The sequence below is a fragment of the Colossoma macropomum genome, unplaced genomic scaffold (assembly GCF_904425465.1).
Source record: "Colossoma macropomum unplaced genomic scaffold, Colossoma_macropomum, whole genome shotgun sequence".
In the NCBI taxonomy this organism is placed as follows: Eukaryota; Metazoa; Chordata; class Actinopteri; order Characiformes; family Serrasalmidae; genus Colossoma; species Colossoma macropomum.
Genome location: NW_023494800.1, coordinates 7,654,720 through 7,681,593, shown reverse-complemented (window position 1 = coordinate 7,681,593; position 26,874 = coordinate 7,654,720). Strand labels below are relative to the sequence as shown.

General features: G+C 40.5%; 1 protein-coding gene across 4 annotated transcripts in view; it reads left to right on the top strand.

The window, feature by feature from the left end:
• The first annotated feature begins 4,524 nt into the window (after positions 1 to 4,524).
• Positions 4,525 to 26,874, top strand: part of znf532 (zinc finger protein 532) — a 30,502-nt gene continuing 8,152 nt past the window's right edge. The window contains exons 1-8 of one of the 4 annotated variants that reach the window (XM_036588426.1): positions 4,525 to 4,754; positions 5,590 to 5,735; positions 10,372 to 10,521; positions 13,867 to 16,166; positions 18,073 to 18,254; positions 21,653 to 21,829; positions 25,081 to 25,243; positions 25,512 to 25,826. In XM_036588426.1, coding sequence (XP_036444319.1) covers positions 13,893 to 16,166; positions 18,073 to 18,254; positions 21,653 to 21,829; positions 25,081 to 25,243; positions 25,512 to 25,826 — 3,111 coding nt within the window. In that variant the 5' untranslated portion in view covers positions 4,525 to 4,754; positions 5,590 to 5,735; positions 10,372 to 10,521; positions 13,867 to 13,892. Of the gene's footprint in view, positions 4,755 to 5,589; positions 5,736 to 9,183; positions 9,468 to 10,371; positions 10,522 to 13,866; positions 16,167 to 18,072; positions 18,255 to 21,652; positions 21,830 to 25,080; positions 25,244 to 25,511; positions 25,827 to 26,874 lie in introns of those variants that run through there. The other 3 variants (XM_036588428.1, XM_036588427.1, XM_036588425.1) reach the window with 3 other exon arrangements.

Here is a 26,874-nt window from a genome sequence, read left to right as displayed (position 1 = left end):
CCTAAAGCCAAGAATGACGTGAGAAAGTCGTTTGGATTAAGAAATGATCGACAAGTTAAACTCTACCCCCTCCCTTTACAGAAATGGTTCAGGCCAACGTTTATTTTTTAATCACACCCGTATTCAGGGAAAACCTGCCTTTCGGCGCTTTGATTGGCTAATATTGTCTCGCCTCCTGTGCTATGATTGGCTATTAGATCATGTTCTTCAGCAAGCTAGCCAATCCCAGGTCTAGAGGGCTGGGACGTGCCTGAATACGGGTGGGAAATAAATAACGGTTATTATCGGGCTCTGGGGCTATTGCGTGGTGTGTCAGCAAAATGTCATTTAATATATTTATTTAACCAAAAATATAATTTATATTCATCAGTTTGGCTTTTGACTCCCACCCACCATGACTAAGTGTCTTTTGTCAGTTGTGACAGTGTGGAAAAAGCCATTAAAAAGCAGAAAATAGTTGGCTGTGTGACCTTGAGAGTTGCTCACGGATTCTCATTTACAGAAATACATAATTTATGTGATTTTTTTTATATATATATATATAGAGAGAGAGAGAGAGAGAGAGAGAGAGAAACCATATATTATCACATTTTTTCTTGTAAACACAAATAAACATAAAGTATCAAGAACATCTTGTTGTTTTAAAAAGTAGTTCTAACAAAGTTTTTAGATTTGTCCCCAATGCCTCCAGTCATGGATTTGTTCAGATCTATCAGTTCTACCTGATCACCTGATTCATTGATTGTAGTTACTGGATGATAACTACAAATGATACTGGACTTACTTGAGGAGAGGTTTGGAAATGGTTAAGCAAGCACACTGATGTACATATAATCACTTATTATATTAATGGTTTGTGTATTTATTCTAATTAGTGTTTTACTGAGTAATATATATATATATATATATATATATATATATATATATATATATATATATATATATATATATATGATTTAAAAAAAAAAAAAGAAGATACACAGAAAATTGAACTGTGAAAGACTGTCACCACCAGACAAACGGCACAGCTTTCATCTTTGAGAGAGAAGAGAAAATCAAGCTCCACTCCCGCTTCATATCTGAGAAATGGTCCAACCAACTTCTAAGACTGAACCTTGGATGTGTGCAAAAAATATGCCTACAGATTCCATTGAAAGACGGAAAGCCCTTCGAGTCTCTTCAATAGAACAGAAGCTAAAAAGGAAAAGAGTGGACTGAAAGATCTGATACTATAGTTAGTTACTGATGTTTCTGTGCAATGTTTTGTTAAACATATGTTTTTGCTTTTTGCTGATGCTGAAAAATGAGTAACTTGTACTTAACGGCTGATTTGACTAAAATGAAATGAAGAGTGTTTGACTTTTGCAAAGTACTGCATATGTATTATATGTATATATATGTATATATATACATATAATACACATGTATTTGTTCTCATTTCTCAAGTTGTTTTCATGTTGTTGCTGATGATGCTGTTGTTGTTATTTACACCAGCACTCTGTGAAATCCAGTAAAATCTGAGGCACTACTTTGCGGAAAGCACAGTTCAAACACAGATATTGTGAGAAACTTCCCTGAAATTGTCCTAATCATGTATCAACACTGCTGGTATGTTTTTCCATTGCCCAGGCTTTGTTGATTCGGCTCACATCAGTACTATCAGTTTGGGTCGCCTTTGTTTGTGTTACTGGGAATCCCCCATCGAATGCAAAACAGCAGTATATGACAGATGAAGAAATGAATTGAGTTGGGCAGAGCAAACACTGCTGCTAATGCTTGCTTTCATCACCAGTGAAAGAGCGTATTATACACATGGATAGTTCACACCACTATTCGTATTGTTCTCTTCAGGAAGGCGGCACAGTCCACAAGTTGTCAATGCCGTGATGATTGGATTTCATGGAAAAATAAACCAAACGACGAAGCAGTATGAATTAGCTGATCACTCACTCCTGAAGCTCCATGCTGACCCCTATTTGGTCCGTGAGTGATCCCATCAGTGTGTCACTTAATGATAAAGTCAAAGAGATGCGCACAAAGGAGCTCTTTCAGGAGCAGCAGGTGACCTTTGGCACGATAAGGTTGGGAATTCCTTGAAGGCATTGCCTGTTCAGGACAGGAAACATACGTCATAAAATAAAAAAGCTGTTGGCTGTTGTCCTAATAAAGGGCTATTTTAGTCTTTAGTACCATATACAGAAACATACATAGCTTGTATAATCTCCATAGAAAAGCATTTCCAATAGAATGGGACACCTGGAGCAGCTACACATGAGCCTAAGGTCACCATGTCCAATGCCAGGGGTATAAAGCTGCCTGTGGAGCAGTTAAACTGCTTTCTCTGAGGTGATAAAGCTCCAATCCCCTTGATATGAGTAGTGATCCAGAACTCATCCAACATCAGCACCAGACCTCACTAATGCTCTTGAGGCTGAATGCAATCATATCCTCATAGCAATGTTCCAATATCTAGAGTAGAGCCTTCCCAGAAGAGTAGAGGCTGTTACTGCAGCAAAGGAGGACAAACTCCCTATTAATACTCTTCATTCTGATGTAATATTGGATTAGCTGGTGTCTTTTGGTTGTCTGGTGTATTTTTATTGACTTAGATCTACTCAGTTGTCTTAGGCCCAGGCAAGGCTGTCCAATAGAAGAGAGACTCCTGATAAACAATCCTCACTCATCTTGCTTTATGAAATACCCACATTTTCATCTGATATCTCTTTAAATATGCTTTCATCTTTTCAATACAAGAACACATGACTATCAGAAGCTTGCTCAGCAAAGGTTTTTGCATTTCTAGCCACATTCTTTAGCCAACATCTCACCAAAGCTGTAGTGTGTGGTGAATTGGATCATCTTAATCATACAGTTCTGACTTTTCTCCACTAGATGGCAGTATTTATTTATTTAGATTTACAGCTTCTTTGAAAGCCTGTGCACTGAACTTGGTTCAAATAATAAACCTAACCCAAAATGACCCATCTGGAAACACAAATCTCATGTAATTACTCATACTATTTAACTTTTTTACTAATCATGGTGTCCAACAGCAAGACATAGAACTTTTTTTTCATTTTATGGCCTAGTCTTTTTAATACTGGGCAAACTGTTAAAAAATATAGTTAAAAAATTAAAATATATCAGTGTTTATGAAGCTCATATGCATTTAGTTTCAGCACTGAAGCACCTCAAGATTAATAATTTTAAAAAAAATGAAAGAAACATAATAGATTAGAAAAAACATGTCCCTATATCATCTCACTGTCCCTCTCATAACTCCAGCCTGAGTAGACATAACGAAGAAACCTTCTGAATCAAGAGCCTCCCATTCAGGCAATCAGTAAACCAGTAGTGTTTCTATTTTGGAGCCCATCACTGGCTGTCACAAATTTAGATTACAGGTTACAATGAAACCTATTTTCATCCAATCCTTGCAAAACCACATAAGAACCAAATGTGATGCTGTTCTTAATTTCTATTAAACTAGACAGCTATGTTCTTCATTATCTCTATCTCGCCTACATAGAGTCTTCTTCTCTTCACAGGTGCGTAACTGAAGAAACAAAACTAAACCTGAGCTTCGAGCACTGGTTTCATTCAGCCAAGGCCTCAGAGGCCTTAGAGACGCATACTTATATTAAAGATGAAAAGGTCAGACATGCAAATTTGACAGCGCTGCACAGGACATGCCCAAGGTTAAGTGTCACTTGAAATCCTGTCATCTACTGAGCTTATGTGGGTAAAGCACTCCATGATTAGAAAATTACAAGCTCCAGGCTATTAGGCCTAAACTATAGGTCAAACATTTTTATTTTTGTGTAAGACAGGCAGGCTTGTTACGGCAGATGAAGTTCTGGCATTATGGTTACCACCTGTCCAGGCTTTGCCTGGATTGTCCAGGTTTTTGGTCCAAAATCTACCAAATTCTTCAGTTTGTCCAGTCAAACCATTTGTATACAAAGAATGGGTGTGACTGGTTCAGATTACCCTCAACGCGTGGACAGTTATTTCGGAAAAACAATAGGCAGTGCTTCAACACAATAGCTGAGAAGATCAGGGGGTTATTTCACACAGCGAGATTTCTCACTTTTTAAATATAGCTTACGCCAAAAGTAAAACCTGTCCAATAGGAAAAGAGCTAAGGGCCATTCCTACTGGACAATCCTCTTCTTTGGTTCAGTCGGCTACCTGAGAAATCCAGTTGTGAAATAACCCCCAGGTCCTCTACATTAGAGGGCATTGTAAGCATAACTCCCTGAATTTAGTAAAAATTCAGGCCACTGATTCTGCTGCTGAGATGGCAACCCTGGTGAGAAGCTGTGTTTCTGGATATGGAGTTCAGTATGAGTGAAAGTCAGGCTCATAACCTGCAGAACACATTTCAGTGCTCGAGTGCAGCCAGGTAAAGACTGAATGTGGCCCACAGAGAGACTCTGAACCCCTGAGGAGGCTGAGGAGGGCAGCTTGGCTTATTCCTGAGGGCCCTTGGTGTTTTTCAGACAGGGCAGTCTGCAGCAAAGACTTGTGGGAAGCAGACAGGTTTGTCCACAGCAGGCAAGGGAAGAAAACAGGGGGCTGGGTCGATACAGAAACACAAACCGAACACTCATATGACACCTTTCCCGTCGATTTGATGTTACTTTGCAATGAAATCAACCGATTAAAGAAGATTAACAGCTCGTTTCGCTGTTAAACGCGTTTTTTCTTCCCAGGGCTGGGTGTTTTGGTCTGGTCGCCGCGGGGATTCATGGGTAAGTGTGACAAAAGTGGTATTTTCACGACTCTCTTGCTTATTTAGGGACGTTGTGTAACATTATCGGTTGTGTTTGTGGGTCAAAGACATTAAAGTGGATCTTCGGTTCCAGCATTTCTAGCTATTTCAGTGTGATGCACCAGCCCGTCGTCTCGCAATGGCTCATGGGATTGACAAGACGGTTTTCTTGTTAGTGTTCGTCTCTAAAAGCTAAATTTGTCGCGTTTTCGACCTCAGTCCTCGCACCTAATCACAAATATGTGAAACCAGGGAAAACCTGTAGCATATGTGTTGTTATAATCGACTATTTTGCCGTTTGTGATTAAAATGCGGTGCGAAAGGCATCATGGGAGAGAGCCGCCTGTGAAAATGGGCGAGATCTTTCATCGTGTCGAGTACAAATCCACAAAAATGTCGGGGGGATGTGAAGAAGTGGTCTTTGGATTAGTAACCTATCGCGGTGGAAGCGTTTGATAGATTTTTTTGAGGCAGGCAAAGAACGGTCCGCTTATTCGAAGTTTCCCGTTCCACCTTAAATGGTACAGCTGCAGCACCATTTAAGGTGGAACGGGAAATTCGAGCAAGAAGCTGGCGAATAGGAAGCTAACTTCAGACGACACCTGGTCACGTGACTGCTGGACCATGTCGGGGTGGGCGGCTTCTCTCTCTCTCTCTCTCTCTATCTCTCTCTCTCTCTCTCTCTCTCTCTGGGAGCAAATATACTAGCAATGGGGGTCTATGCACACATGAGCTTCCAAAAGCCTTTTGTTTTTTCTTGCACTCATGTTCAAAAAAAGCCCCCTCTTTTACACAAATGATGTGCATCCCTGCAGGTCCCTGCTCTTCTGATGCCTGAGCCTGGTGCTGCAAGGATCATGGCCGGCCTTCGTGCCACAGGCATTACTGACCACATCTGCCTCCTTGCCATGGAAAAGCCTCCTCACATCCCGGCCTTTCACTGAGACACAGTAGCACTCAGGTAGGTCACTGTCTGCTGTTTGCTCTTCGAGTCATTGGTGATTTTTCCTGTTCCTGGGGGGCATTCTGACTTTGATTGGTTGCACAAGGCCTGGGAGCGCATCATAGGGTTACACACACACACACACACACACACACGTTCACACCGTGTGTGGCTCTAATTGTTGCCACCTGTGTCATCACGGGTTCCTGGTTTTGAATGGAAAGAAAGATTCTGTAATGAGCCTATTGATTTATTCATGGAAAGGGGTAGGTGACGTGGTTTTCAGTGGGCCGAGGGCATCCACGTACCTGCGCTTCATATATAGCCTTTTCACGTCCCCAGCAGATTATTGACATTTCATGGATTTCATTCTTGTCATTCGTAGGCCTTTGTGTTTGGTAGTAAACTAAAAAAAAGGAATTAAGTGGTTCTTTTTCAGACCGCTGTCTATATTCAGGTGAAGAAAAGGGCTGCAAGGCTACGCAATGCAGATTAGAAACTACTTATTGATATGTAATTTGAAAAATTTAAATAAGGCACACAGACTTTGCAGTTTTTACAGTCCTTGGCAACATACTGTCATATTAAGCAGATCATTTTTATTTTGTTGGCCACAATTTGGGAGACTTCATTAGGCTGAAGTCAGCAATCACTGTTTGGGTATGTTGGGGCTGTAAGGTATGGACAAAATACACTTATTGCGATTATGTTCCTACATATTGCAATTGCTATACACCTTGCGATATATTAAAATGTATTGGCGAATCACTAATTTGACGTTTTTTGGTTATTTTGACCAAAATAATATCATTCAATCAAAACACCTACAGAAACTCTCATCTGGAACTGTGATTGGTCAGGCTGCTCACAGCACACTGTGATTGGTTAGAGGGCTCATTTGCATATTTCAGACCTCCATGACATCAGTATTGCAAATACTAATACTACTGGCCTGGTAACATTTAGCAAATGATATATTGTGTAGCTCATACATCTGAGCAAAAATGCAAATTAATAGGCCTGACAGCTTAATAGACATCTTTAGCATTTAGATTTTTTCAGGTTCTAGGTCTGATCTTATCTTGCCTAATGATTTTAGTTCGAACAAGGTTCAGCCAAGCGGATGATTTGGGGATTCTGCTTTTGTGTTCTGACCTGCTTTCTGTGTCAGCAGTAGCTGATGAGCAGGTGCTCTGTGCTCCCTGCCTATCAGAGGTTATCACCAAGGTCAGGTCAAAGTTCTTTAGGTCAGCCCAGCCTGGCTGACCCTGATTTCATGCTTTTATGTTTGGTGAAAGAGTAGATATAAGGATTAATCCCGTGGGTCTACGTTAACCCCAAAGACTACAGGCTTATTACTCAGTTATTGGTCTTAAGATGTATAATGCAGTAACTACTAAGAATTATTCAGTAGCTGTTTTGAATTATTTAGTAAATATTATGAAATCGTTAGCTAGTCTGATGCAGCTAACTGAGACAGGCAGCTCCTCAGCCAGACCTCATCAGAATGGTGACCAGGTCAGGTTAAAGCTAGCCCCAAAATGTGCTGCATGTGGTAGCAATCTGCAAATGGCTTTGGCATTGATTCAGCACAAACCATACAAAATCAGTCACCCTAAAGACTGGTGTATATGTGATAATGAGGAATGCACCGATGCCTCTTTGTCCCTCCTGGTACTGACACCTGATCCTCAAGTATCTGCTGATACCTATCTTAACTCAGTCTAACCTAACTTCTCCATAGATGCCTAAAATCCTGATATTTATACAGTTCTACTTTCTAAAGACTTGACTTTGGTTAAAGCAGCGTTTTTTGTAACAAATAAAACATACTAAGCTTAAAAGAATGGCCTTTACTGGTTAGATAACTTCACAACTGAATGGTTTCTGAGCTACAGAAAGTGGCTGTGCTTTTTGGAATGGTTTATCTTTAAATGCTTAATGGTATTTGATATAATGAAGTCCTCGCTTTTTGTGCCAGCCCTGTAACAAATTTTACAGTGACCATTTTAACTGCTGCTTATCTCAAGCATGGAAATAATCCCACACCTCTGCAGTGTTGCTTGCCTCAGTTAAGCTACTGGTGCGCAATAAGCGTGACTAAGTATCGCGCGTGCGCATCAGAAATTGTTCCATGGTATCATATTATTTGTGGCCGGCACTCCTGCAACATTAGTGATAATATTACACACTGTGCATGAGTCTGTGCACCTGACTGCAAAGATGTGTGGAGAACATGACATTCATGTAATCCAAAAAAGGAATTAGTTTGGTGAAAGTGATCCAGGCCGTTTTTTAACCATGTCATGTTATCGATTCACTAACATTTTAAAATCACAATAACCACATGAAGCAATATAATCGCAGTATTAGTATTTTGTCCATGTCTTGCAGCTCTAACCACACACACTCCACCCTCAGCGTCCTCCTCGGCGCCATGATTGGCCTTTGTTCTTCCCGTTGGTCTGGTGGTAATTGGGAATTGGCTTCCCACACACATACACACACACACACGCACAAACTGAAACATACACACTCGCACTGAGCCTGACCATCAAATATTTCCCTTCTCTTATTTTCTTTTTCTTCCACCTCTCTCTATTCCTCTCCTCCTCTGTCTCGCTCCACTGGGCTACCGCAGCTGGTCGCAGTTCCAATCCAGTACTGTTCCCCCTCAGACTCGCTCACACAGCACACGTAGACAAAAGGCCGTAGCTGCCTGTCGAAATACTGCCCCCTTTTTCCATTTCCCATGAGACGCCTTGCATCTGCAAAAAGAGAGAGAGTGACCTGCAGGACAGGAGCGGTGGCTTAGAGAGAGAGGGAGAGAGGAAAAAACCACCAGAATGAGGCCTGGCTGGACTGGCTGTTTGCATTATGGACCTCCTTCTCTCATGGAACATTCTAGATAGTAGAGGGAGTTCAGAGAAGCAGGGTAGGCACCAGCGTGCTTTTTCCCTGTTTTTTTATACAAATATATGTGTATGTATGTAGTTAACACAATTCGATACGATACGGTTGTTTCAGTTTATTTTCCCATGCAGCAAAAATGAGCTGAAAATGCACCTCATGTTAAAAAATGCCAATGTGTCCGTTTTCAGTGTATAAGAGCATATTTTATTTGAAATAAAATAAATGTAAATAAAATTCTTAATTAGCATACTGCTTTAAATCCGAAATTTAACACGCTACACCAATTAAACAGACCTAATTACGCTCTCTCTCACGAAACATGCAATTAATTAGTGTTTGCTGAGTATTTATATCCACAATATGCTCAGATAATGATACTGTGACCAATTTTATTACGATAATGCCACAGAAAATGTCATGATGCATTTCGTTTTTCAGTACTGCCCACCACAGTGTATATACGTATGTGAATGTGATCACGTCACGGCCTTTTGTTTTCCCTCTCATTCGGCCTGGACAGGATGCTCGTAGGTTGCCCATGGCTGAAGGATTAGGGACATGCAGCTGATTTTAATTGACAAAGATCAGTCTCTCTCTCTCTCTCTCTCTCTTTCCCTCTGTCTCTCGCTCTCTCTCTGGGAGAAGAGAAGACGAGAGGAAGCATAAGCAGGGACACTGGATAGCGGGAGAGGAGCAGGGACCAGGCAGAGTGAGAGAGTGTGAGAGAGAGAGAGAGGGAGAGAGAGGAGGAGAGGGGGAGGTAGAGCGGGAAAGGAAAGAGCAGACCAGTGCTGCAGAATGGGGTAGAACGGAGAGGCAGAATCAAAAAGAGGCCAGGTACCGAGCCTGTTTACTAATACTACTTCATGTCTCTACATACGGTTTTTCTTTTTCCTCAGTTGAAGAGAGAGCGCTCATGAGAGAGGCAGGCAGTTGTGCTTTTGCTTTCGCCGTGGGGCTTTTGCTTTCCTCCCTGGGGGTGGGGGGTGGTGGGGGGAGGCACATTTCTCACATTTTGTTTGTTTTGTCTTTCATTTCCATCTTATCATCATTCATTCATCCATATAAAGCCCGCTTTGGAGCCTCCTGCGTGCATGTTTGTGGTTTCCTCCATGGTGGGTTTGTGTCTGTTTTTCAGGCCTAGTATATCCTTCAGTGGAATGACGTGGATTTCTGAGCCGTTTTCACCACTAACCTCTTTCAGACATGGTCCAGCGTGGCTGTGGGTGACACTGAGAGCTCTCCTCGGCTGTATTTTGACTGAAATGTTTCAGGTTTGACGTGGAGCAGACAGCGAAACGAGCAGCTTCTTCTTCCTCTTCCTCTCTCTCTCCTGCGAGGCTGCACTGCAGCACAGACATTATGTGGGGTGACCGGAACCGGTTGAAACCGGTTTGAGGCAGACGAAGAGGCTCAGGAACAATGCAGTTACTGTGCTGTGGGCAGATAGCTGGCTGCTTCATGGCAGAAGGAGACCCAGGCTTGACTTAACATGACTATGGAAGGGTTTATATGTCTCTCAACCAGTTCACTGTCTTACTGTATAAGCATTTGGCAAGGCCAAGAAGGAAACAGCAATGATCCACAGCCCAAGCTAAAGTACACAGCCTGCCTGGGCCACCATAGCACTGTTGCTGCTTGGGATGGCTCAGGGACGCTGCTACTATTTGCTGGACATAAGGTGACCCCCGTTATTTCCCTCATGGCAGGCCCTGCATGCTCAAAGTGGATTCTACAACAGGAGAATGACAAGGAGAGAGAGTGAGGAAGGAGGGAGGAGGTGTTTGGTTGAGGCTGTGGAAGTGGCAGAAGGAGACACAGAGAGACAAGGGAAGGAAGGAAGGAAGGAAGGAAGAAGGTTGTTTTGCTGTAAAAATGGTCGGAAATGAGGGTGAGGCGTGACCTGATTTGCATGTTTCCACTACTGTGTATATGTGTGTTCGTGGTTTGTGGTGATCCCTTGAGGAATACTACTGGTTATGTTGATTTAAAGGTCTTGAGGCTGAGCGCACAGTGTTTCTGTGTCATTACTCATTGTCTTTTACTACAGCTTGTTGTCTTGATCTGAAGGCCTTCTTCTCCGTTGTAACATATAGGCTTTAAACAGTCTCTTCTTGATGTTGTTGTTGTTGTTGTTGTTGTTGTTTTTCTTTCTAGGCCTCATTTCTTCCTTTTCTTCTTCTGGATTTCTCTCCACATTAGCTCCATTGTTAGTCTGTATAGTGCATGGAGGAGGAGGAGGGGGGAGAAGGCCATTTTGGCCCAGCCTGGGCAGAGCGTGCAGATGTTAATAACAGTAATGGAGGAAGGGCTGCAGTGAGCGCTCCCAGAATAAAGGCAGCAGCGGGACTAGTGCTAGGTGGCTAACCTAGCTTAGCCTGACCTAGCTGCCCTTCATCTTTCTGACTTTTCTCTCCACCATGCCTCCGTATAACAACATATAACACCGGCCTGCTTTGAGAAACACTGTAAACGTCCTTCAGCTCAATACATTCCATTCAGACTTGTCATCCTTTTTTTTGAAGGACATCTGCTTTAGTTTTGGAATAGTTTGATGTTGCTCCCCTTCTTAGATCTCACTTAAATGTAAACCTGATTTAAGCAGTTTTACAGTAAGTGCTTTTGGCACTTGTTGGATGGTTAAATAGTTTCAGGGCCTGCTAGTTTAGTATTGCACACACTCTTTATTCTCATGTTCAGGCCTGCCACAATTATTATGTAATTGCCTGACCACAATTATTTGAGCTGATGGCAATTATCCAAACTGACTGCAATTATTTTTCCAGGTTGCGAGCTCTCACAATGTGGATTGGGTTCATTTCCATCAACTGGGTTTAGGAAATAAAAGGAAGCAGAAATTGTATTTGTTTGAAATACATCTTATTAAAACAGAAGCTGTAACTTCTGACATGTGCTGACATCTTTAGGCTGGGTTTACAGCAGTTGCTTGAAACCTACATGTAAATAGATTCAGTTGCATAATGTAGAGCATCCTACATTGAAACTCAGCCGCAACCATCTCAACTTCGTAGAACAAATTTCATGAAACAGCCAATCAAAAACAGGGATAGTCGTGTCGACTGACATTCTTTAAAATGACTTTACCAGATAAAAGGTATGATTTATTGGGTGGCTGAAAAGGAGTGTGACATCAGTTAGGCTATGACCGTAATGGCTGTTAAACATAATCTTAAGCTGCATGGAAATGATGTTGCACGAAACTCATGGCATACAACTAGTTGCATATAAGCAAACTGTAGAGGGAAGCATAGAGTAAAGGCTGTGAGGTTTATTGGGCGCCAGTGTCGACATATTTTACATGTACATATCTGCTAATACGGATGCGGATATGTACATGTATTTAAAATGTGAAGATGAGACTAGATCTACTTGGATTAGCATCACACAGAAAAGTGGTGTTTATATTTAGAGGGTTGTAGATGCAGAAAAATGAATAAAATGCAAACATTTTAGCGCCTAAACAGTCTGCTTTTCCAGAGTACAGCGAATATGTTGGAAAATACCGGTTTGAAATATGGGTCAAATGTATACATCTGTCCCATGCTGATGTTTTTCTTTTAAGAAAATATCTGCCAATAGCAGTATGATTCCAATATTATCGTGCATCCATCAATATTTACCTATTTGAGCTGTGTCTGTTGTCACCTGGGAGCTACTAAATATCAACAGCTAGGAAGCAAGATAGTTAATCAGCTAATTTTGCCACTTGTGTGTGCACTTTAATAGCTACACGCAATGAGCAATGAAAACAAAAAGCCTACTCATATATAGAAGTTTCCTTTTTATTATTTTTACCTGATGTAGGTAAAGGCAGCCGTGTGTCAAATAAAGCTGTACTTCCTATTGTAGTGATTTCCTGATTTATATTTGTTCATGTTGGTTATAGTGTTGTGAAATGAATTGTGGAACATCGTAGTAAGAAAATATAGTTGCATGTGGAATAAAAACTCTTATTGAAAGTGGTGGCTTGTTTATGAGTGTGTGTGATACAAAAGTCAGCACAGTAATTTGGCTAAATGCATCAGATGGAAGCCCTGCATTTTAAGAGGCCTCTCTTGTAGTCCTGTCAGGTTAGGGTCGATTAAGAGTGCTTGAGGCTGTGCAAGCTGCACTCCAAAACACAAACAGATGGAGCAGTTACGTTTTACTGTTTAACAGGGAAAATAACAAAAATATACCTACAAATTTGTTTGAATAGAATTTGCTGTTGAAGTTAGCCCAGGTCTAGACTGCATTTTAGGCTAATCAGGCTAAATATGTTGTATGACTAAATACAATACAAGAGTTTCATTCAAAGCAATTCTATATATAGCAAGTAACAGTTGATGCTTAATGGAAAACATATTTTGTTTTGCTAATAAAGGAGGTATTAATCATAATACGGCATTGATATTTTTTGTATGTGTAAAGCCCGCTCCTAACAACATGAGAAAAAAAAATTCTTGGAAGTGGTCTGTAATCCGGTTTGGAATGAAACCATTAATACAGTGACCATTCCCTCCCCTGGTAATAACAAGTGATAAATAAGCTTATTCATCTTGTGGCAGGAAATATGATTACAGTAATCATACCTGCTTTGACATTCAGTCTGAACCAGACCCTCCTGGAAGATCAGAGATAAATACATAAGCTATTTCAGGATTTACCGAGACCTTTAGCACTGAGTGACTTCAGCACTGTCAACCTTATTCAAATCATTCAATAGGATTATTGAAAAACTTGCTAGAATTTTTTTTAATTGTGCATAACTCATGTTACTTGATCCATTTTCACGCTAAAATACAAATTATATGGATAATTAGTTTTATAATATCTCAGTTTTGTTTGATTTGAATGCAGTTTCCTTTGTACAAATAGAGAAGAAGCTGCCATTCACAGAACATGGAACCTTGGCTTAAAGGAGCCCAGTAGCATAATTATTCTTTGCTACCTTAATCTTTTTTTCTCTGTGGTGGTGGAAGTTGAATTAAATCAAACAGGAGAATTTGGGCTTCCTCTGTAATGCAAGCGAGTTGACAGAATGAGAATTTAACTAGCTACCTAGATCTTTTGGAACAGTGTTTACTTACAACTGAAAGCGATGCTGCCTTAAACCTGTCGATACACTGATTTGTGAATGTCATTTACTAATATGAATCAAGTTAAAATGTCATTTTGAATCATAATGGCCAACAAATAACATTTGCGTTTCACTTGTTTTTTGTTTCTTTCAAAGGGTTTTAGCTCATTTAGCTCAAGACCATGGGCGACATGAAAACTCCGGACTTTGACGATCTACTTGCAGCCTTTGACATTCCTGACATGGTCGATCCCAAGGCCGCCATCGAATCCGGCCATGAAGACCATGAGGGGCAGCTCAAACATAATGTTCACCATGACGAGGACTCCCATGTTCCCTCGGCCCCAGATGTTGGAGTCAGTGTCATTGTCAAGAATGTTCGCAACATCGACGCTAATGACCAATCCCTTTCAGACAAGGAGGTCCATCCCTCCGTTGGAAATGGGATGCACAATGGGTTCATCGGGTCGCCTAACCACAGGTTAAGCAAAGAGAGTAACAAGCTTCAAAAAAGTGGAAACCGTGGAACAGAAGTGGCTGGCTCTACATTTAACCAGTTTAGTCCCATTTCCAGTGCCGACGAGTTTGATGAAGATGACAAGATTGAAGTGGATGACCCTATAGACAGGCAAAACAATTTACCTTGTTTCAGACCAAATCCTCTCACTGGACTTTGCTCTAAGCGAGAAGAGCTCTCTACACAAACCTCTAAGCCTGTTTCGAGTGATGGCCCATCTAAGCCAGGAACTAATGGCAACCACAGCCATTCAAAAAATGAAAATGGCAACACCAATGGTACTTTGGGTAACTTGAATAATCCCCCGAAATCGAGAAAAACAGATGAGCAGCCCAAGGAGGTACTCAAGACCCAAGACGGAAAAGAAGCAAGGGAACCAGTTGTTGGCCTGAGTGTGACAAACCTCTCTCAAGCCAAGGCCAAGTCATCAGCCAAGCTCTCATCCTGCATTGCTGCAATCGCTGCTCTTAGTGCAAAGAAGGCCAGCACAGACTCAACAGCCCCTGAGCCTCTTGCCACTAAACAAGAGTCGCCCAGAGAGGCCAAGGAGAGCCCGAAGGTGACGGAGAAGCCTCCGGAGCAAGAGTCAGCTCTGGAGCTTGCCAAGAAGATGCTCTCCAAACAACCTGAGAGCCCTTGTAGTGTTACTAGTGAGAACAGCAGTAAAGGGTCTCCCTCATCCCCTGCTGGATCCACCCCTGTCATTCCCAAGGTCCGCATCAAAACCATTAAGACATCTTCTGGCCAGATTAAAAGGACTGTCACCAGAGTGCTGCCAGAGTTTGACCCTGAAGGTCTAAAGAAGGGTATTGACTCAGGATCCATTGTGGTATCCTCCCTCTTATCCTCCCCAACCTCATCCTCTGCTTTTTCATCTTCTGGTCGAACAACACTACCTACCACGGTGGTAGCGACTTCTGCAGGCTCAGCCATTGAAGTTACTAAGCAAATGACCATCAAACCTGTCGCCACTGCCTTCTTACCAGTCTCTGCAGTCAAGACAGCCGGTTCCCAGGTTATTAACTTGAAACTAGCCAATAATACAACAGTAAAGGCTACGGTCATTCCTGCCGCATCCGTTCAGAGTGCCAGCAGTGCCATCCTCAAAGCTGCCAATGCTATTCAGCAACAAACTGTCATGGTGCCTGCTTCTAGCCTGACCAACACTAAACTTGTGCCAAAGACTGTCCACCTCACCAACTTGAACCTCCTTCCCCAGAATGCATCGGCCTCGGAGCTCCATCAGGTCCTGTCCAAGCCTCACTCCATTAAACAAGCCATGATGGCCAGCCAACCTCCTAAGAAAGTATCCCGGGTGCAAGTCTTGGCCAGCTCCCAGAGTTCAGTCGTTGAGGCCTTCAACAAGGTCCTGAGCAGCATCAACCCTGTGCCAGTCTATGTGCCCAACCTCTGCCCCCCTTCCTCAGCATGTATCTCTCTACCATCCCGTGGGTACAAGTGTTTAGAATGCGGCGACTCGTTTGCTCTAGAGAAAAGCCTAACTCAGCATTACGACCGGCGAAGCGTCCGCATTGAAGTCACTTGCAACCACTGCGCCAAGAACCTGGTCTTCTACAATAAATGCAGCCTCCTCTCCCATGCCAGAAGCCACAAGGACAAAGGGGTCGTCATGCAGTGTTCCCACCTCATTTTGAAGCCCATCCCTGCCGATCAGATGATACTGGCCCCATCTGTGACCTCTAGCGCCCCCATTTCCACATCAAGCCATGGTTCTTCTCCAGGAGGCAGTCAGGCAAAGAGTGACACAACAGTGATTTCTGCACCCACTTCAGCCCCTGTAGTGGCTGCCATGCCCCTGGACGAAGATGCCTCCAGACTCTGCCGTTCAAATCTCAAGTGCTTGGAGTGTAACGAAGTGTTTCAGGAGGAGTCTTCTCTAGCCATGCACTATCAGCAGGCTACTGAGTCAAGTGGACAGGTAAATTTTTTTTTCCCCCTCTATGGGTTGTCGAGCACACCTGAGTCTCATTTGTCACTAAATTGGAAATGTCGCTTTGCAAAACTATCTGAAAACAGCACACGTATTATAGTTATAGGACACTAGCTGTAATATACTTTTGTAATGCTTGTATCTTTGGAAATGTTGAGATTTGACGCTAGATTTGAATTGTCGTTTTTTTAAGCTATCTGAAGTACAAATTATTACATTTACAGCCCAATAGCTATGTACAGTCTCATGCAAAAGTTTAGGCACCCCAGGCGAAAATGATGTTTTGTTGATCTTCTAATTTTTAATGATAAGTTTATGACAGTATTTATCATTAGTGTCTATTTCAGTGTTTTCACTGAAAGAACACTGACCAACTGCATTTTTCATTACAAAGAATACAGTTAGCCCTGTTTTAGTGGATTTAACGCTGTGCAGTATGTGAAGCGTTAAATACAAAATCTTGGATTTTGACGGAGTTTTTAATGTGTCACTACTGGTTCAATTTTATTTGTATGTTCCAAATGAAAAAAATGATGCATAATATGAATTTTAAAAATGTCTTGGAGTATTGTGGTGTTATATTTTCGCCATATTGCTCACTAAAAGTTAACACATCCTTTACAAGGAACAAATTTAGTAGGACATTTTATGACAGGTTTTTGTCCACAGTTTTCTTTGTTTGCTAAATTTAACATATTCAGAAAAACCAACATATATTTCCAAAATGTTAAATTCAGCAAATAAAAAGTAACTGCTTTAAAAGTTATCCATCTATCCAAGCTGCTTATCCTTCTGCATCGTGGGGGTGCTGGAGCCTATTCCAGCGTTCACTGGGCAGAAGGCTGCTTTAAAAGTTGCATAAACTTATTCCATGTAGAGTAAGTGTGACCTTATTTTCACTTAGAAAAGCAAAAAAGCATTAATTTACCCAGGGGTGCCTAATGTTCTGCATAAGACTGTAGACTGCAGTTTAACAAAAAGGTGCCAAAAGGGTTATTTGGACTGATGCCATAGAAAAATCACTTTTAGCTTCCTAAAGAAGCTTTTGATTGATTTAATATGAGTTGAGTTTTTAAAGAACCATTGTTCGAAAGGTTTTTTAAGGATCCAAAAGTGGTGCTTCTGTGGCACTGCTCCACACCTGAAGCACCTTCATTTAGAGGATGGTGTATATATTTACAGTGCTTATATCTTTAAATGACTGGGTCAAATTTGCCACTAAAATTGTCCCCTTTTTTTTTAAAGCTACCTGAAAGAAATGCACACACAGTGCAGTATGATTACACAATAGCTATGTATAGTATTGGGTAAATGTTTAGGCACCCCAGGTCAAATGACATGCTTTGTTGATTTTGTAAGTCTTCTACAGGAAATACACTTCAACCAGTTTTAATGCACAGTTACTATTTACTTGCTGAATTTAACATATTAGAAAAAATAGAACATCATATTGGAGCACATGCCACATTTTATGTTTTATTTGTTTCCAACATTTTTTCTGAAGTTGTGTTTCTGTAGAGGATGTGTTAACTTGCTTTCACTCAGAAAATCACTAATGTAATTTGTCTAGAGGTGTCTACATTTTGGAAGAAGGCTGCACACACTTAAAGGGTTCTTTGGAGCAATGCCATAGAAGAACTACCTTTGGTTCCCTATAGAACCCATCACTAGATTGGTTTCAGTTGTTATATTGAAATTTTAGTTAGGGAATCAGAAGTTGTTTTTCTATGACGTCTCTCCAAAGAACTTTCTTCTGCATCTTTTCTGTCAAACTTCGTAATGGTTTCATTTGACAGTTGTAACCTACCTGAGACTCAACATATTAGTTCTGTAACACAGCTTTATAGTGTTCAAAGTTTTGTAAACTTTTGTTATTCTCCTCTTACTGTAACAGAAAACCTGCACCATCTGCCAAATGCTGCTTCCAAACCAGTGCAGCTTTGCCTCCCACCAGCGAATCCATCAGCACAAGTCTCCATACATCTGCCCCGAGTGTGGAGCCATCTGTCGTTCCGTCCATTTCCAGTCCCACGTCACCAAAAACTGCCTGCACTACACGCGACGAGTGGGCTACCGGTCAGTCCTTGCATCACTTCGTGTTGTCATCATTGCATCATTTCCTCTCGGTGTCTGGTGACGGAATGCTTCCTCACGCTCTCCCCACAGTTTGCTTAACAGTTCACATTTATGGGTAAAAAAATTATTTAAATGTACTGAGTGAGTGTTTAATTGGTTATGAGTGCCCTATCAACAGGCTGCGAAATTACTGCTCATTGACGAGCTCTCAGAATTCCATTTACTGCAATAATCACAGTTATTACCATGTCATTTACTTATGACCGTGTCATAGTTAAAGTTGACTAAGGCCTATTAAAGAAACAAAGCAATGAGTGCAGAGAATATTTTAGTCGAAATGGCTCATCAGGCCAGCCAAGCATGGTCATTGTCCATAACTGACTGATCATGACTGACTCCATATAGTTGAAGCATGAGAGAGTTTCAAGGATGTAGTTTCAAGGAGGTGCCATTGTTTGCCGTGGGTGCCATAATTGCAGAGGACAGTAAAGATGAAAGATCTGTGTGTCGTGTCTCATTTTTGTAATATGTCTTGTGGAGTCCCACAGGGTACAATTTTAGGGCCTTTGCATTTCTCTTTGTACATGTTACCACTTAATAATCTCATCATGAAACATTCCAGTTTTCATAGCTGTGCTGATGACACACAGTTATACTTTTCACTCTTAACAAAAACAAAACAGAACTCGTATCACCCCTGTTTAGAAAGAACTGCACTGGCTGCCTGTATCTTTTATAGATTTTTTTTATAGATTTTTTTATCGATAGATTTTAAAGTTCTGTTACTTGTTTTTAAAGCTCTAAATGGCCTTAAAGCACCTGTGTACCTCACAGAATGTCTGTCTGTTTATGTTCCAGCACATAATCTTAGATCTGCTGATACTGACCTTGGCAAACACCTTCTGTAAAATACAGAAAACCCTCTTTTTGCTCTTTCTGTTACTCTGATTCTAAACTGTGAGTTTTAGGCAGTCAAACTTGGTACATACTTCTAAGAAAGGTTTGAAAATGTGTTTAATTTAGCTTTTAATTACTTTTCTACCTTTCTTTATCTTTTTTAATGTGATCTTTCATTGCTTGATATGATTTAAAATTAATATTCTTTAACTTTTCCATTTCCATTAAATTGCTATTACCCAGCAGTACCTATAAAAGAAGACAGTCAAACTCAACTTAAATTTCTTCCGTTACTGTTAAACTCTATAACTATTTCTCACCTGTCTGTAAAGCACTTTGACCCGCCACCAAAATGAAAAGTTCTCTATAAATAAACTTATTATTATTATTATTTTTTATTATTAATGCTATTACATGAAGTTATTTTTGTCATCTGTATATAGTATCTTGGTATGAGCAGTAACTACATTTGCATGCACACCTGAATTGGCTAATTCAGGTCTAGCAAGTAAAAATCCTCCCCAGGATTTTGTTCCAGCTGCCTCTGCTGCTGGTTTGAGTTGACTAGGGCTATTTTCACATTACAAGACTCCATTCCAGTTTTTTGTTTGGATCCAATCTGCCTAATTTAATGGTTCTCATCTGTGTAGGTAAGCGACTCTTATCCGTCATTAATTTGAACGAACCTGTGTACTGAAATGACCCACATGCGCACATCCTAATCAATAACGTCACATGAAGGAACCATATGCTTCATGACCAACAAACTAACCAGCAGAAACAGCCTTCGCCATGATGCTAATTTGCTCTCAGCTGTTCATTATGAGAGGCGAATAAGGGTCCGATGCATTGCTTTTGCATTGTGTACTGGCTCTAACTTAATGTTAGGCACTGCTGCCATGGTAACAGTGAATGTGCAGTGAAAAAAAAACATGAATTTCGGATATGTATCGAATCTAGGACCACATATGAAAGAGCCTCAGATCTGATTTAAAAAGATCAAATTTGTGTCCAAGCACACCTCAAACATCAGATCTGTGTCACATTAAGGCAAAAAAAATCGAATTTGTGCCACTATGTCCTAGTAATGTGAACGTAGCCTGGAGAAGCCTGTCAGTTTTAACTTTCTGGACCTGAACTACCCAACACTGATGCACACAACGGCCTGAAAGTTCTCAGTTAGTTTAAGAAACTGGGTAGAACCAAGATGCTTCCAAGAGCTATAAAAGACCAGTTCATTTGTACTTTAATTTACGCACACAGCAACACACATATGAGTTTACCACCACTGTAAATATCAGTGCTGCTTTTTCTGTTCTTCTATTGGAATATCTAATAATGACTTTTAGGCAAAAGTGCGAGCTTTTTTGCCTTTTTCAGTCATGTTTGTTTTGGTGTTAAAAAGCTCACCACACGTAGTACTGCAGAAGAAGAAGCAAAATGTCAAATGGTCTGGCCAATATCAGCCTGGACCACTGGGCTTAAGGTTAGGTCGACTAAGACCTTAGTCAGACCATCATAGTCAAACTGTGTTGTTTAAATGATCGTAGTTTTGTCAGGCTAGCAGAATTAGACTAATATCAAACCATCCGTGTGCATGGAATGTAGTTGCCAAGTCTTATTTCTGGCAGTGTCACAAGGATCTTTGGTTTCTAGCCTCAGTTTTTGGAACTCTACTGGAACTATTATGGACCATCTCTGGGAATTCCACCAGTGGTTCAAAAAATGTGCATAGTTTGCGGCTGTAAACAAAGTTGTTCCAAGTGGTTTGATCTGAAGTGCTTCTCTCTAGAGATCCTACCGTCCGAATTGTTCACAGTGATGGTGATGGGAACCAGACATCTGAAGCGTTTAATGCCTCTAAGAGCTAAACCCGTAGAAAGCTTTAACATGAAATGATTACGGACAATGTGTCTGACGTCTAAGACTTCGTTTTATGATAGTTTTGAGGGGAGATTTTGACATAAAACTTATTTTTATTCTATCTGACTATATTTGCATTGTAGACATTGCGACCCCTGGTTCTTCCCACCCCCACTGTAAAGAAGTCTGAGTTGGGAATGAGCTGTTTCACATCAGACCAGTCTGAATGTCTTAGTTAACATCTCAGAGACGGAATTATGTTGCAATTTTGAAAAATCTGTGGAAGTCCCCTTTCAGAGTGTATTTCCAAGTAAGCAGCTTTGCAGTTTTGTAAGTCACTCTGAGTAAAGTGAATACAATGTGACTGAATAACATTTTAAAAGTAGATAAATAGACAATAACAACTATTAAATATCCTTATGGTCCATTAAAGCATTCCAAAAGTGATACAGTTTAATCACCACCTTCAGATCGATGCATTGTAGACCCCTAAGTTATGCAGATGGATCACATCCAGCAGTGAGGAGTTCCTCAGCCAATCAGCAGCTCCCCAGTGGCTGCATTTGCTGTTCAGATAAACTAGGCTCAGCTTTTCTCGTAATGGATAAAATATTTTCCCTTGTTCTGTTTGTCCTCAGGTGTGTCCACTGTAGTGTGATCTTTGCTGACGTTGCTGCCCTCAAGTCACACATCCAGAGCGCCCACTGTGAGATCTTCTACAAATGCCCCATCTGCCCCATGGCCTTCAAGTCTGCCCCAGGCACTCACTCCCATGCCTACACACAGCACCCAGGAGTGAAGATTGGAGAGCCCAAGTAAGTCTCTAGTTTATTACACGACAAGTGACAAATACTAAGAGGAGAAATGAATCACATTTCATTACTGTTGGAACATTAATACAGATAGCAAAGGATCATAATACAGTAAATAAGTGCTGAGTGAATGAAAGTGTCATGAGTTGGGTGCATAACAGTCAATCATCCTGCACCTTTGGCGGTGCGAGTGCTGTGAACATGTTTGCTGGATTCTGCCTGGATTTTCCTGGTCACCCTTCCTTAAATGACTCTTCAGCTGCTTCATAAATATAAAGAATAGACTTTTAGTGTTTTGTTTCACTGGTAATACCACATTCTGGCCTTGTTTGTGAATTACTGACATTGTTCTACATAACTTACTTCAAACGTGGCCCAAAATTATCTTGGTGTTTTGTTTTTGTTCATTATCATTGTTGCTCATTTTTAGCCATTGTCAGCCTAGTAGTGGACGGCATCGCCAAAGATTTATATCACCATAAAATCAAAATTTCTGTTAGTTTTGGTAAATATTGCGAAAATATTTTTTTTCAAATGGAGCCATTTTAGACACATAAGTAAACTTATTTTTGTAGGTTAACAGTGGTTTATTATTGTGGGATGTTGTTTTTAAAAAACTTTTGCAAAATAGTAAAAACAAAACTGAACAATATAGAGAAGCCTATGTTAGTATTGCTTTTTAACACTTGGCAGAAACGATGTTAAATGTTTGACGCCTTAATTTCTCCAAGGCTGAAGTCGGCCTCTTATTCAGCGGCTTTTTGTTCGAGCAGCAGATTTTATGTTCCACCTTAAATAGATCAACAGTTACATTCTGGCCCCAGTGCAAGTGCCTGAATGTAACTGCTGGACCATTTAAGGTGGAACGGAATTTTGAATAAGAAGCCAAATTCAGCTTTGTGAAATTTGCCAAACCTCCGGCCATCAGACGCTGCTGGAATTTGGAAAATATTGCATTCACGCTATCAGTATCAGCTCATTCAGGTCTTGTTGCGAGGCCCCAGGGCTGCAGCGTCGTCTGAGGCAGCCGACCGAGACTTGTGGTTTCTCATGCGTAACGAGAGGATGCAAGACAGTCACTCTGGTGTCCTTGTTAGGCTAAGACTGACCGTCCATTTGTTTATATATGCTGCCTTAAGAAAAGTGGACTCCAGATGTTAAGGTGCACCACTTCACATTGGCATACTCTCCATAACAAATAACAGTGTACCAGTGTAAAACTATTGGCAGTATAGTAAGCATTTTTTTTTTCATAATATACAAACATCAGTAGCCCTTTACAGTGTGTGAACCACTTATGATGAATGGGCCACCAGAAATGATCCAAAATTACTTGGAATAAAATTGATTATATGAACTATATTAACATTTCAGAATGTTTTTTTCCTTCTCCATTTTTTTTTTTTTCGACAGCAGCTTATGTACAGGTTTTTAATACTGTCTGTCATTTTACACGACCTCTGGGAATAACTTGATGCAGTGAGCGACATATTACATAACAATATACTATACTTAAAATATTAAACCTTAAAATATATTTTAGATGCTCCCAATTAGTTTTTCTTTTGTGCTTAAGGAAGTGTGGTTTTTTTTTTTTCCACAAACTGACGGCGGACAATATTTACAGATTTTATCAGTGTGGCGAATCGCTAAGTGAGTCCAACCACTTCCTTTACAACCGGTTCACCCCTGACATTTTCCAAACGGTTAAGGTGTAGAAAGGCATTATCCACAGTGGCTTTGCGGCAGGTTATTTTCCCCTCTCGACCCTTTGAACCTCGTCATGTTCATCAGCACTTACTAATGAAAAGAGCAGGTGGCTCCTTTGTGCTTCCTGTCATACCTGTTACCATGACATGAAAAATAATTATACCTAACAACGTGAATAGTGTTAAGGACATTTGTCACTGCTCAGCACTGATGTGTGTGAATTTCTTTCACCTAAAAGTCAGAGCGTATTGATGGATGCACTGTGATTGCTCCACTATGATGAAGAAACATATCCAATCTAGATCAGCTTTATTTGTTCAATAGATTGCATTTTCTGCACTGTACTGTATGTAAACAAAAGGGATGCGGAATGCATTGATAATGTAGTTATTAATGGGTTTGTTTAACCTTTTTCATTTTGAGTCTCTCCTGTCATGTTATTAGTGGCATTTTATTGCATTTCAGCCACGTTAGTATGATCACATCTGACCTTTGAATCATCAGAGTCCAGCGTGTGTTCTGACCTGGATATCTCTTCCACTGTGTAGTCATATTCATATTCATAGGTGTTGAATAGCGGAAACAAAAATAAATTGTTGTACTCTAAAACGTTTTATACATACAGCTACATTCTTGTTCATCAGTAAACTGCAGTTGCAGTAAGTGCAGCTGTTACTATGAGGGCACAGCTGATATTCCAGTGTACAGATTTGTTGGTATTGGCAACAGTCCCACCAATAAGCTTGTTTAAAGGGAAATTTCATAAATTTTTCAAAATTTCTGCATAAGCCAATTGTGGTTTGCTGTGAAATTATGCCTTGTAGAAAAACTTACTGATTTATATATGCAATGTTGATAATGGTAAAATGGTGGTAAATCTGAAAAAAAAATGTTTTTTAGGGGTCTGTTTGGCCTTACAGTTGCCTGCACATAACTCTCTGCCATGTATAGCTTTTATAAAATAAAAACACAAAAGATTCTTAAACAGTGTCTCAGGCATTAGACAGGATGTTCAATTTCCATTTGATAAGTTTCAGTAAAGTAGCTTTTTGATGCATTTAACTCTTTTTCAGACTTCTGATTTCCATCACACCACTGTGAACAATTCTGCCATCAAACCACTCTGAATGACTTGCGTCTTAACCATTTAAATATATAGAAATTTAAAAAAATAGGTGGAATTCCCCATTGAGTTACTTAGTAGCAGCCATTAAAATCATTAAGAATTTTGGAATTAATTTTGAACTCTTAATTTGGATTTAACAAATTTGACAACTGTCCCTCATATCAGTCAGCAAAATAGTGTTTAACTAAAAGTACCAGAGTTTGTTTAATTGTTGACCCTATAAAATTATATTGGCCATTTAGCACCTTAATATTGGTATCGGTAATAGTTTATACATTGCTTAGGCCCTCATTTTATTGTGACAACAATATACAGGTTAAATAAACAGATGTTTGTTTGTTTGTTTATTTAGCTGTTAACTGTAAAGCACTACATTCTCATTATCTAATTAATGTTACTTTTTGTGGTATTTTTGCAGGTTGATCTACAAATGCTCCATGTGTGACACCGTGTTTACCCTGCAAACCTTGCTCTACACCCACTTTGATCAGCACATTTCCAATCAGAAAGTGTCGGTCTTCAAATGTCCAGACTGCTCCATGCACTATGCACAAAAGCAGCTCATGTTGGAGCATATTAAGGTACAGGATTGAGTTCTAATAATAATGGTAATATTGATAGGCCAATGGAAGAATACCACTGTGCTTACATTAGCATTGCATCACAAAGTATAACAAATGATTGTATTAGCTTGTATGCAAAATGTAGTAATAGACTGTTGAGGTTAGGCAGCTATCAGCTTTGCTAGCCTAAGCATGCCGATACATAATCATTCATAGAGTAATCATAAGAGTGTTCAGTGTGACATCAGCACATTTAACCTAACATAACTCCATTCTTATTCCTTAGTCCACACATGGCACCCTAAAGACCATTGAGGGTCCTCCCAACCTGGGCATTAATCTGCCTCTCAGCAGCAAGCCTATTAACTCCATGACCCCCAGCTCCAACAGCAAAGATGGTGGTGCGCTCAATGGCCTAGAAAAGGGGGACAAGAAGCCCCCCTCCCCTATCAAGAAAGCCAGTAATGGCACCGATCTCCTCAAAAAACCCCCGTCATCGTCTGCGGCCTCCTCGTGCCCTGGCTGGACCTGCAAGGAATGTGACCGGCTCTTCACCCAGAGAGAAGTTTTCATTGCACATATGAAGAGAGAGCATGGAAAGGTACACAGATTCGCCAAAAATGCTAGCCTGGCTGACGATGAAAGTAAGCTAGCCGGCCTTTAGTTTGACCAAAAATGCTAACGTGACCAACAATGGGGAAGAAAAGTGCACACCAGTGCCATCTGCTGGTGGAGTTCAAAATATTCTGATTTACCATTCATTTTGCCACAGGGAATTGTTAATAACGGATTAAAAAGTAGTTCAAGTTGGAACTTTAGGAAAACAGTTTTGGGAAAATGCTTGTAAAATCTTTATTTCTGTCTTTTGCTATAATTTAATAATTTAGAACTCTGACATAGTGTAGAATATAACTGCGTATGATGGCGACACAGCATGTTATGTTGTGTAACCTGTCATGTAGCGCCTCTAATTCATTGTGAACCTACGTTTTGCACCCACGCAACAGGGGACAATCCAGTGACTTTTTGTCTTTAAAGGGGAACTTCACTGATTTTCCAAATGCTCTGAATAATTTAATCATTAATATGTTAACCGTTTAATTCAGAGTTGTTTGATGTAAAATCCTTTATTCTAGACAAACCTACAGAGTCAGAATTATTCACAGTGGTGACGACGATAAAAGCCAGATGTCTGAGGGGTTTAATGCCCCTCTTTTTTTTACTAAAATGTGTCTGTGGCATGACCAAATATGATCTAATTGTACTTTTCCAGCATACAAAAGTTGATAAGTTTCTTTAGAATAACAACAGTTTCACAAGAAAAGACTCTAAAAGACTTTGTGTACATCTCAACTCAGTTATGCAGTAAATTTTAAAAATCAGTGGAGTTCCCCCTTAACATTACCTTTAGCTGTTGTCCCTACAGAACTTGATTTTGTTCCACCAGTAGTGAGGTATATCACAGCAGTATAGCTCATATAGCTAAAGTTAGCTAGTAAGTCTTATTGCTCTGCTCTGTGAAATCATGTCAGCAGTAACATGAGACTAAAAACAGCTCTACACAGAGAATGTTTACTTTCACTGTGTCCTCCTGCAACCTTACCACTTCTGAGACCAAGAAGTACTCAGTGAGAACTCGGTGAAAACAA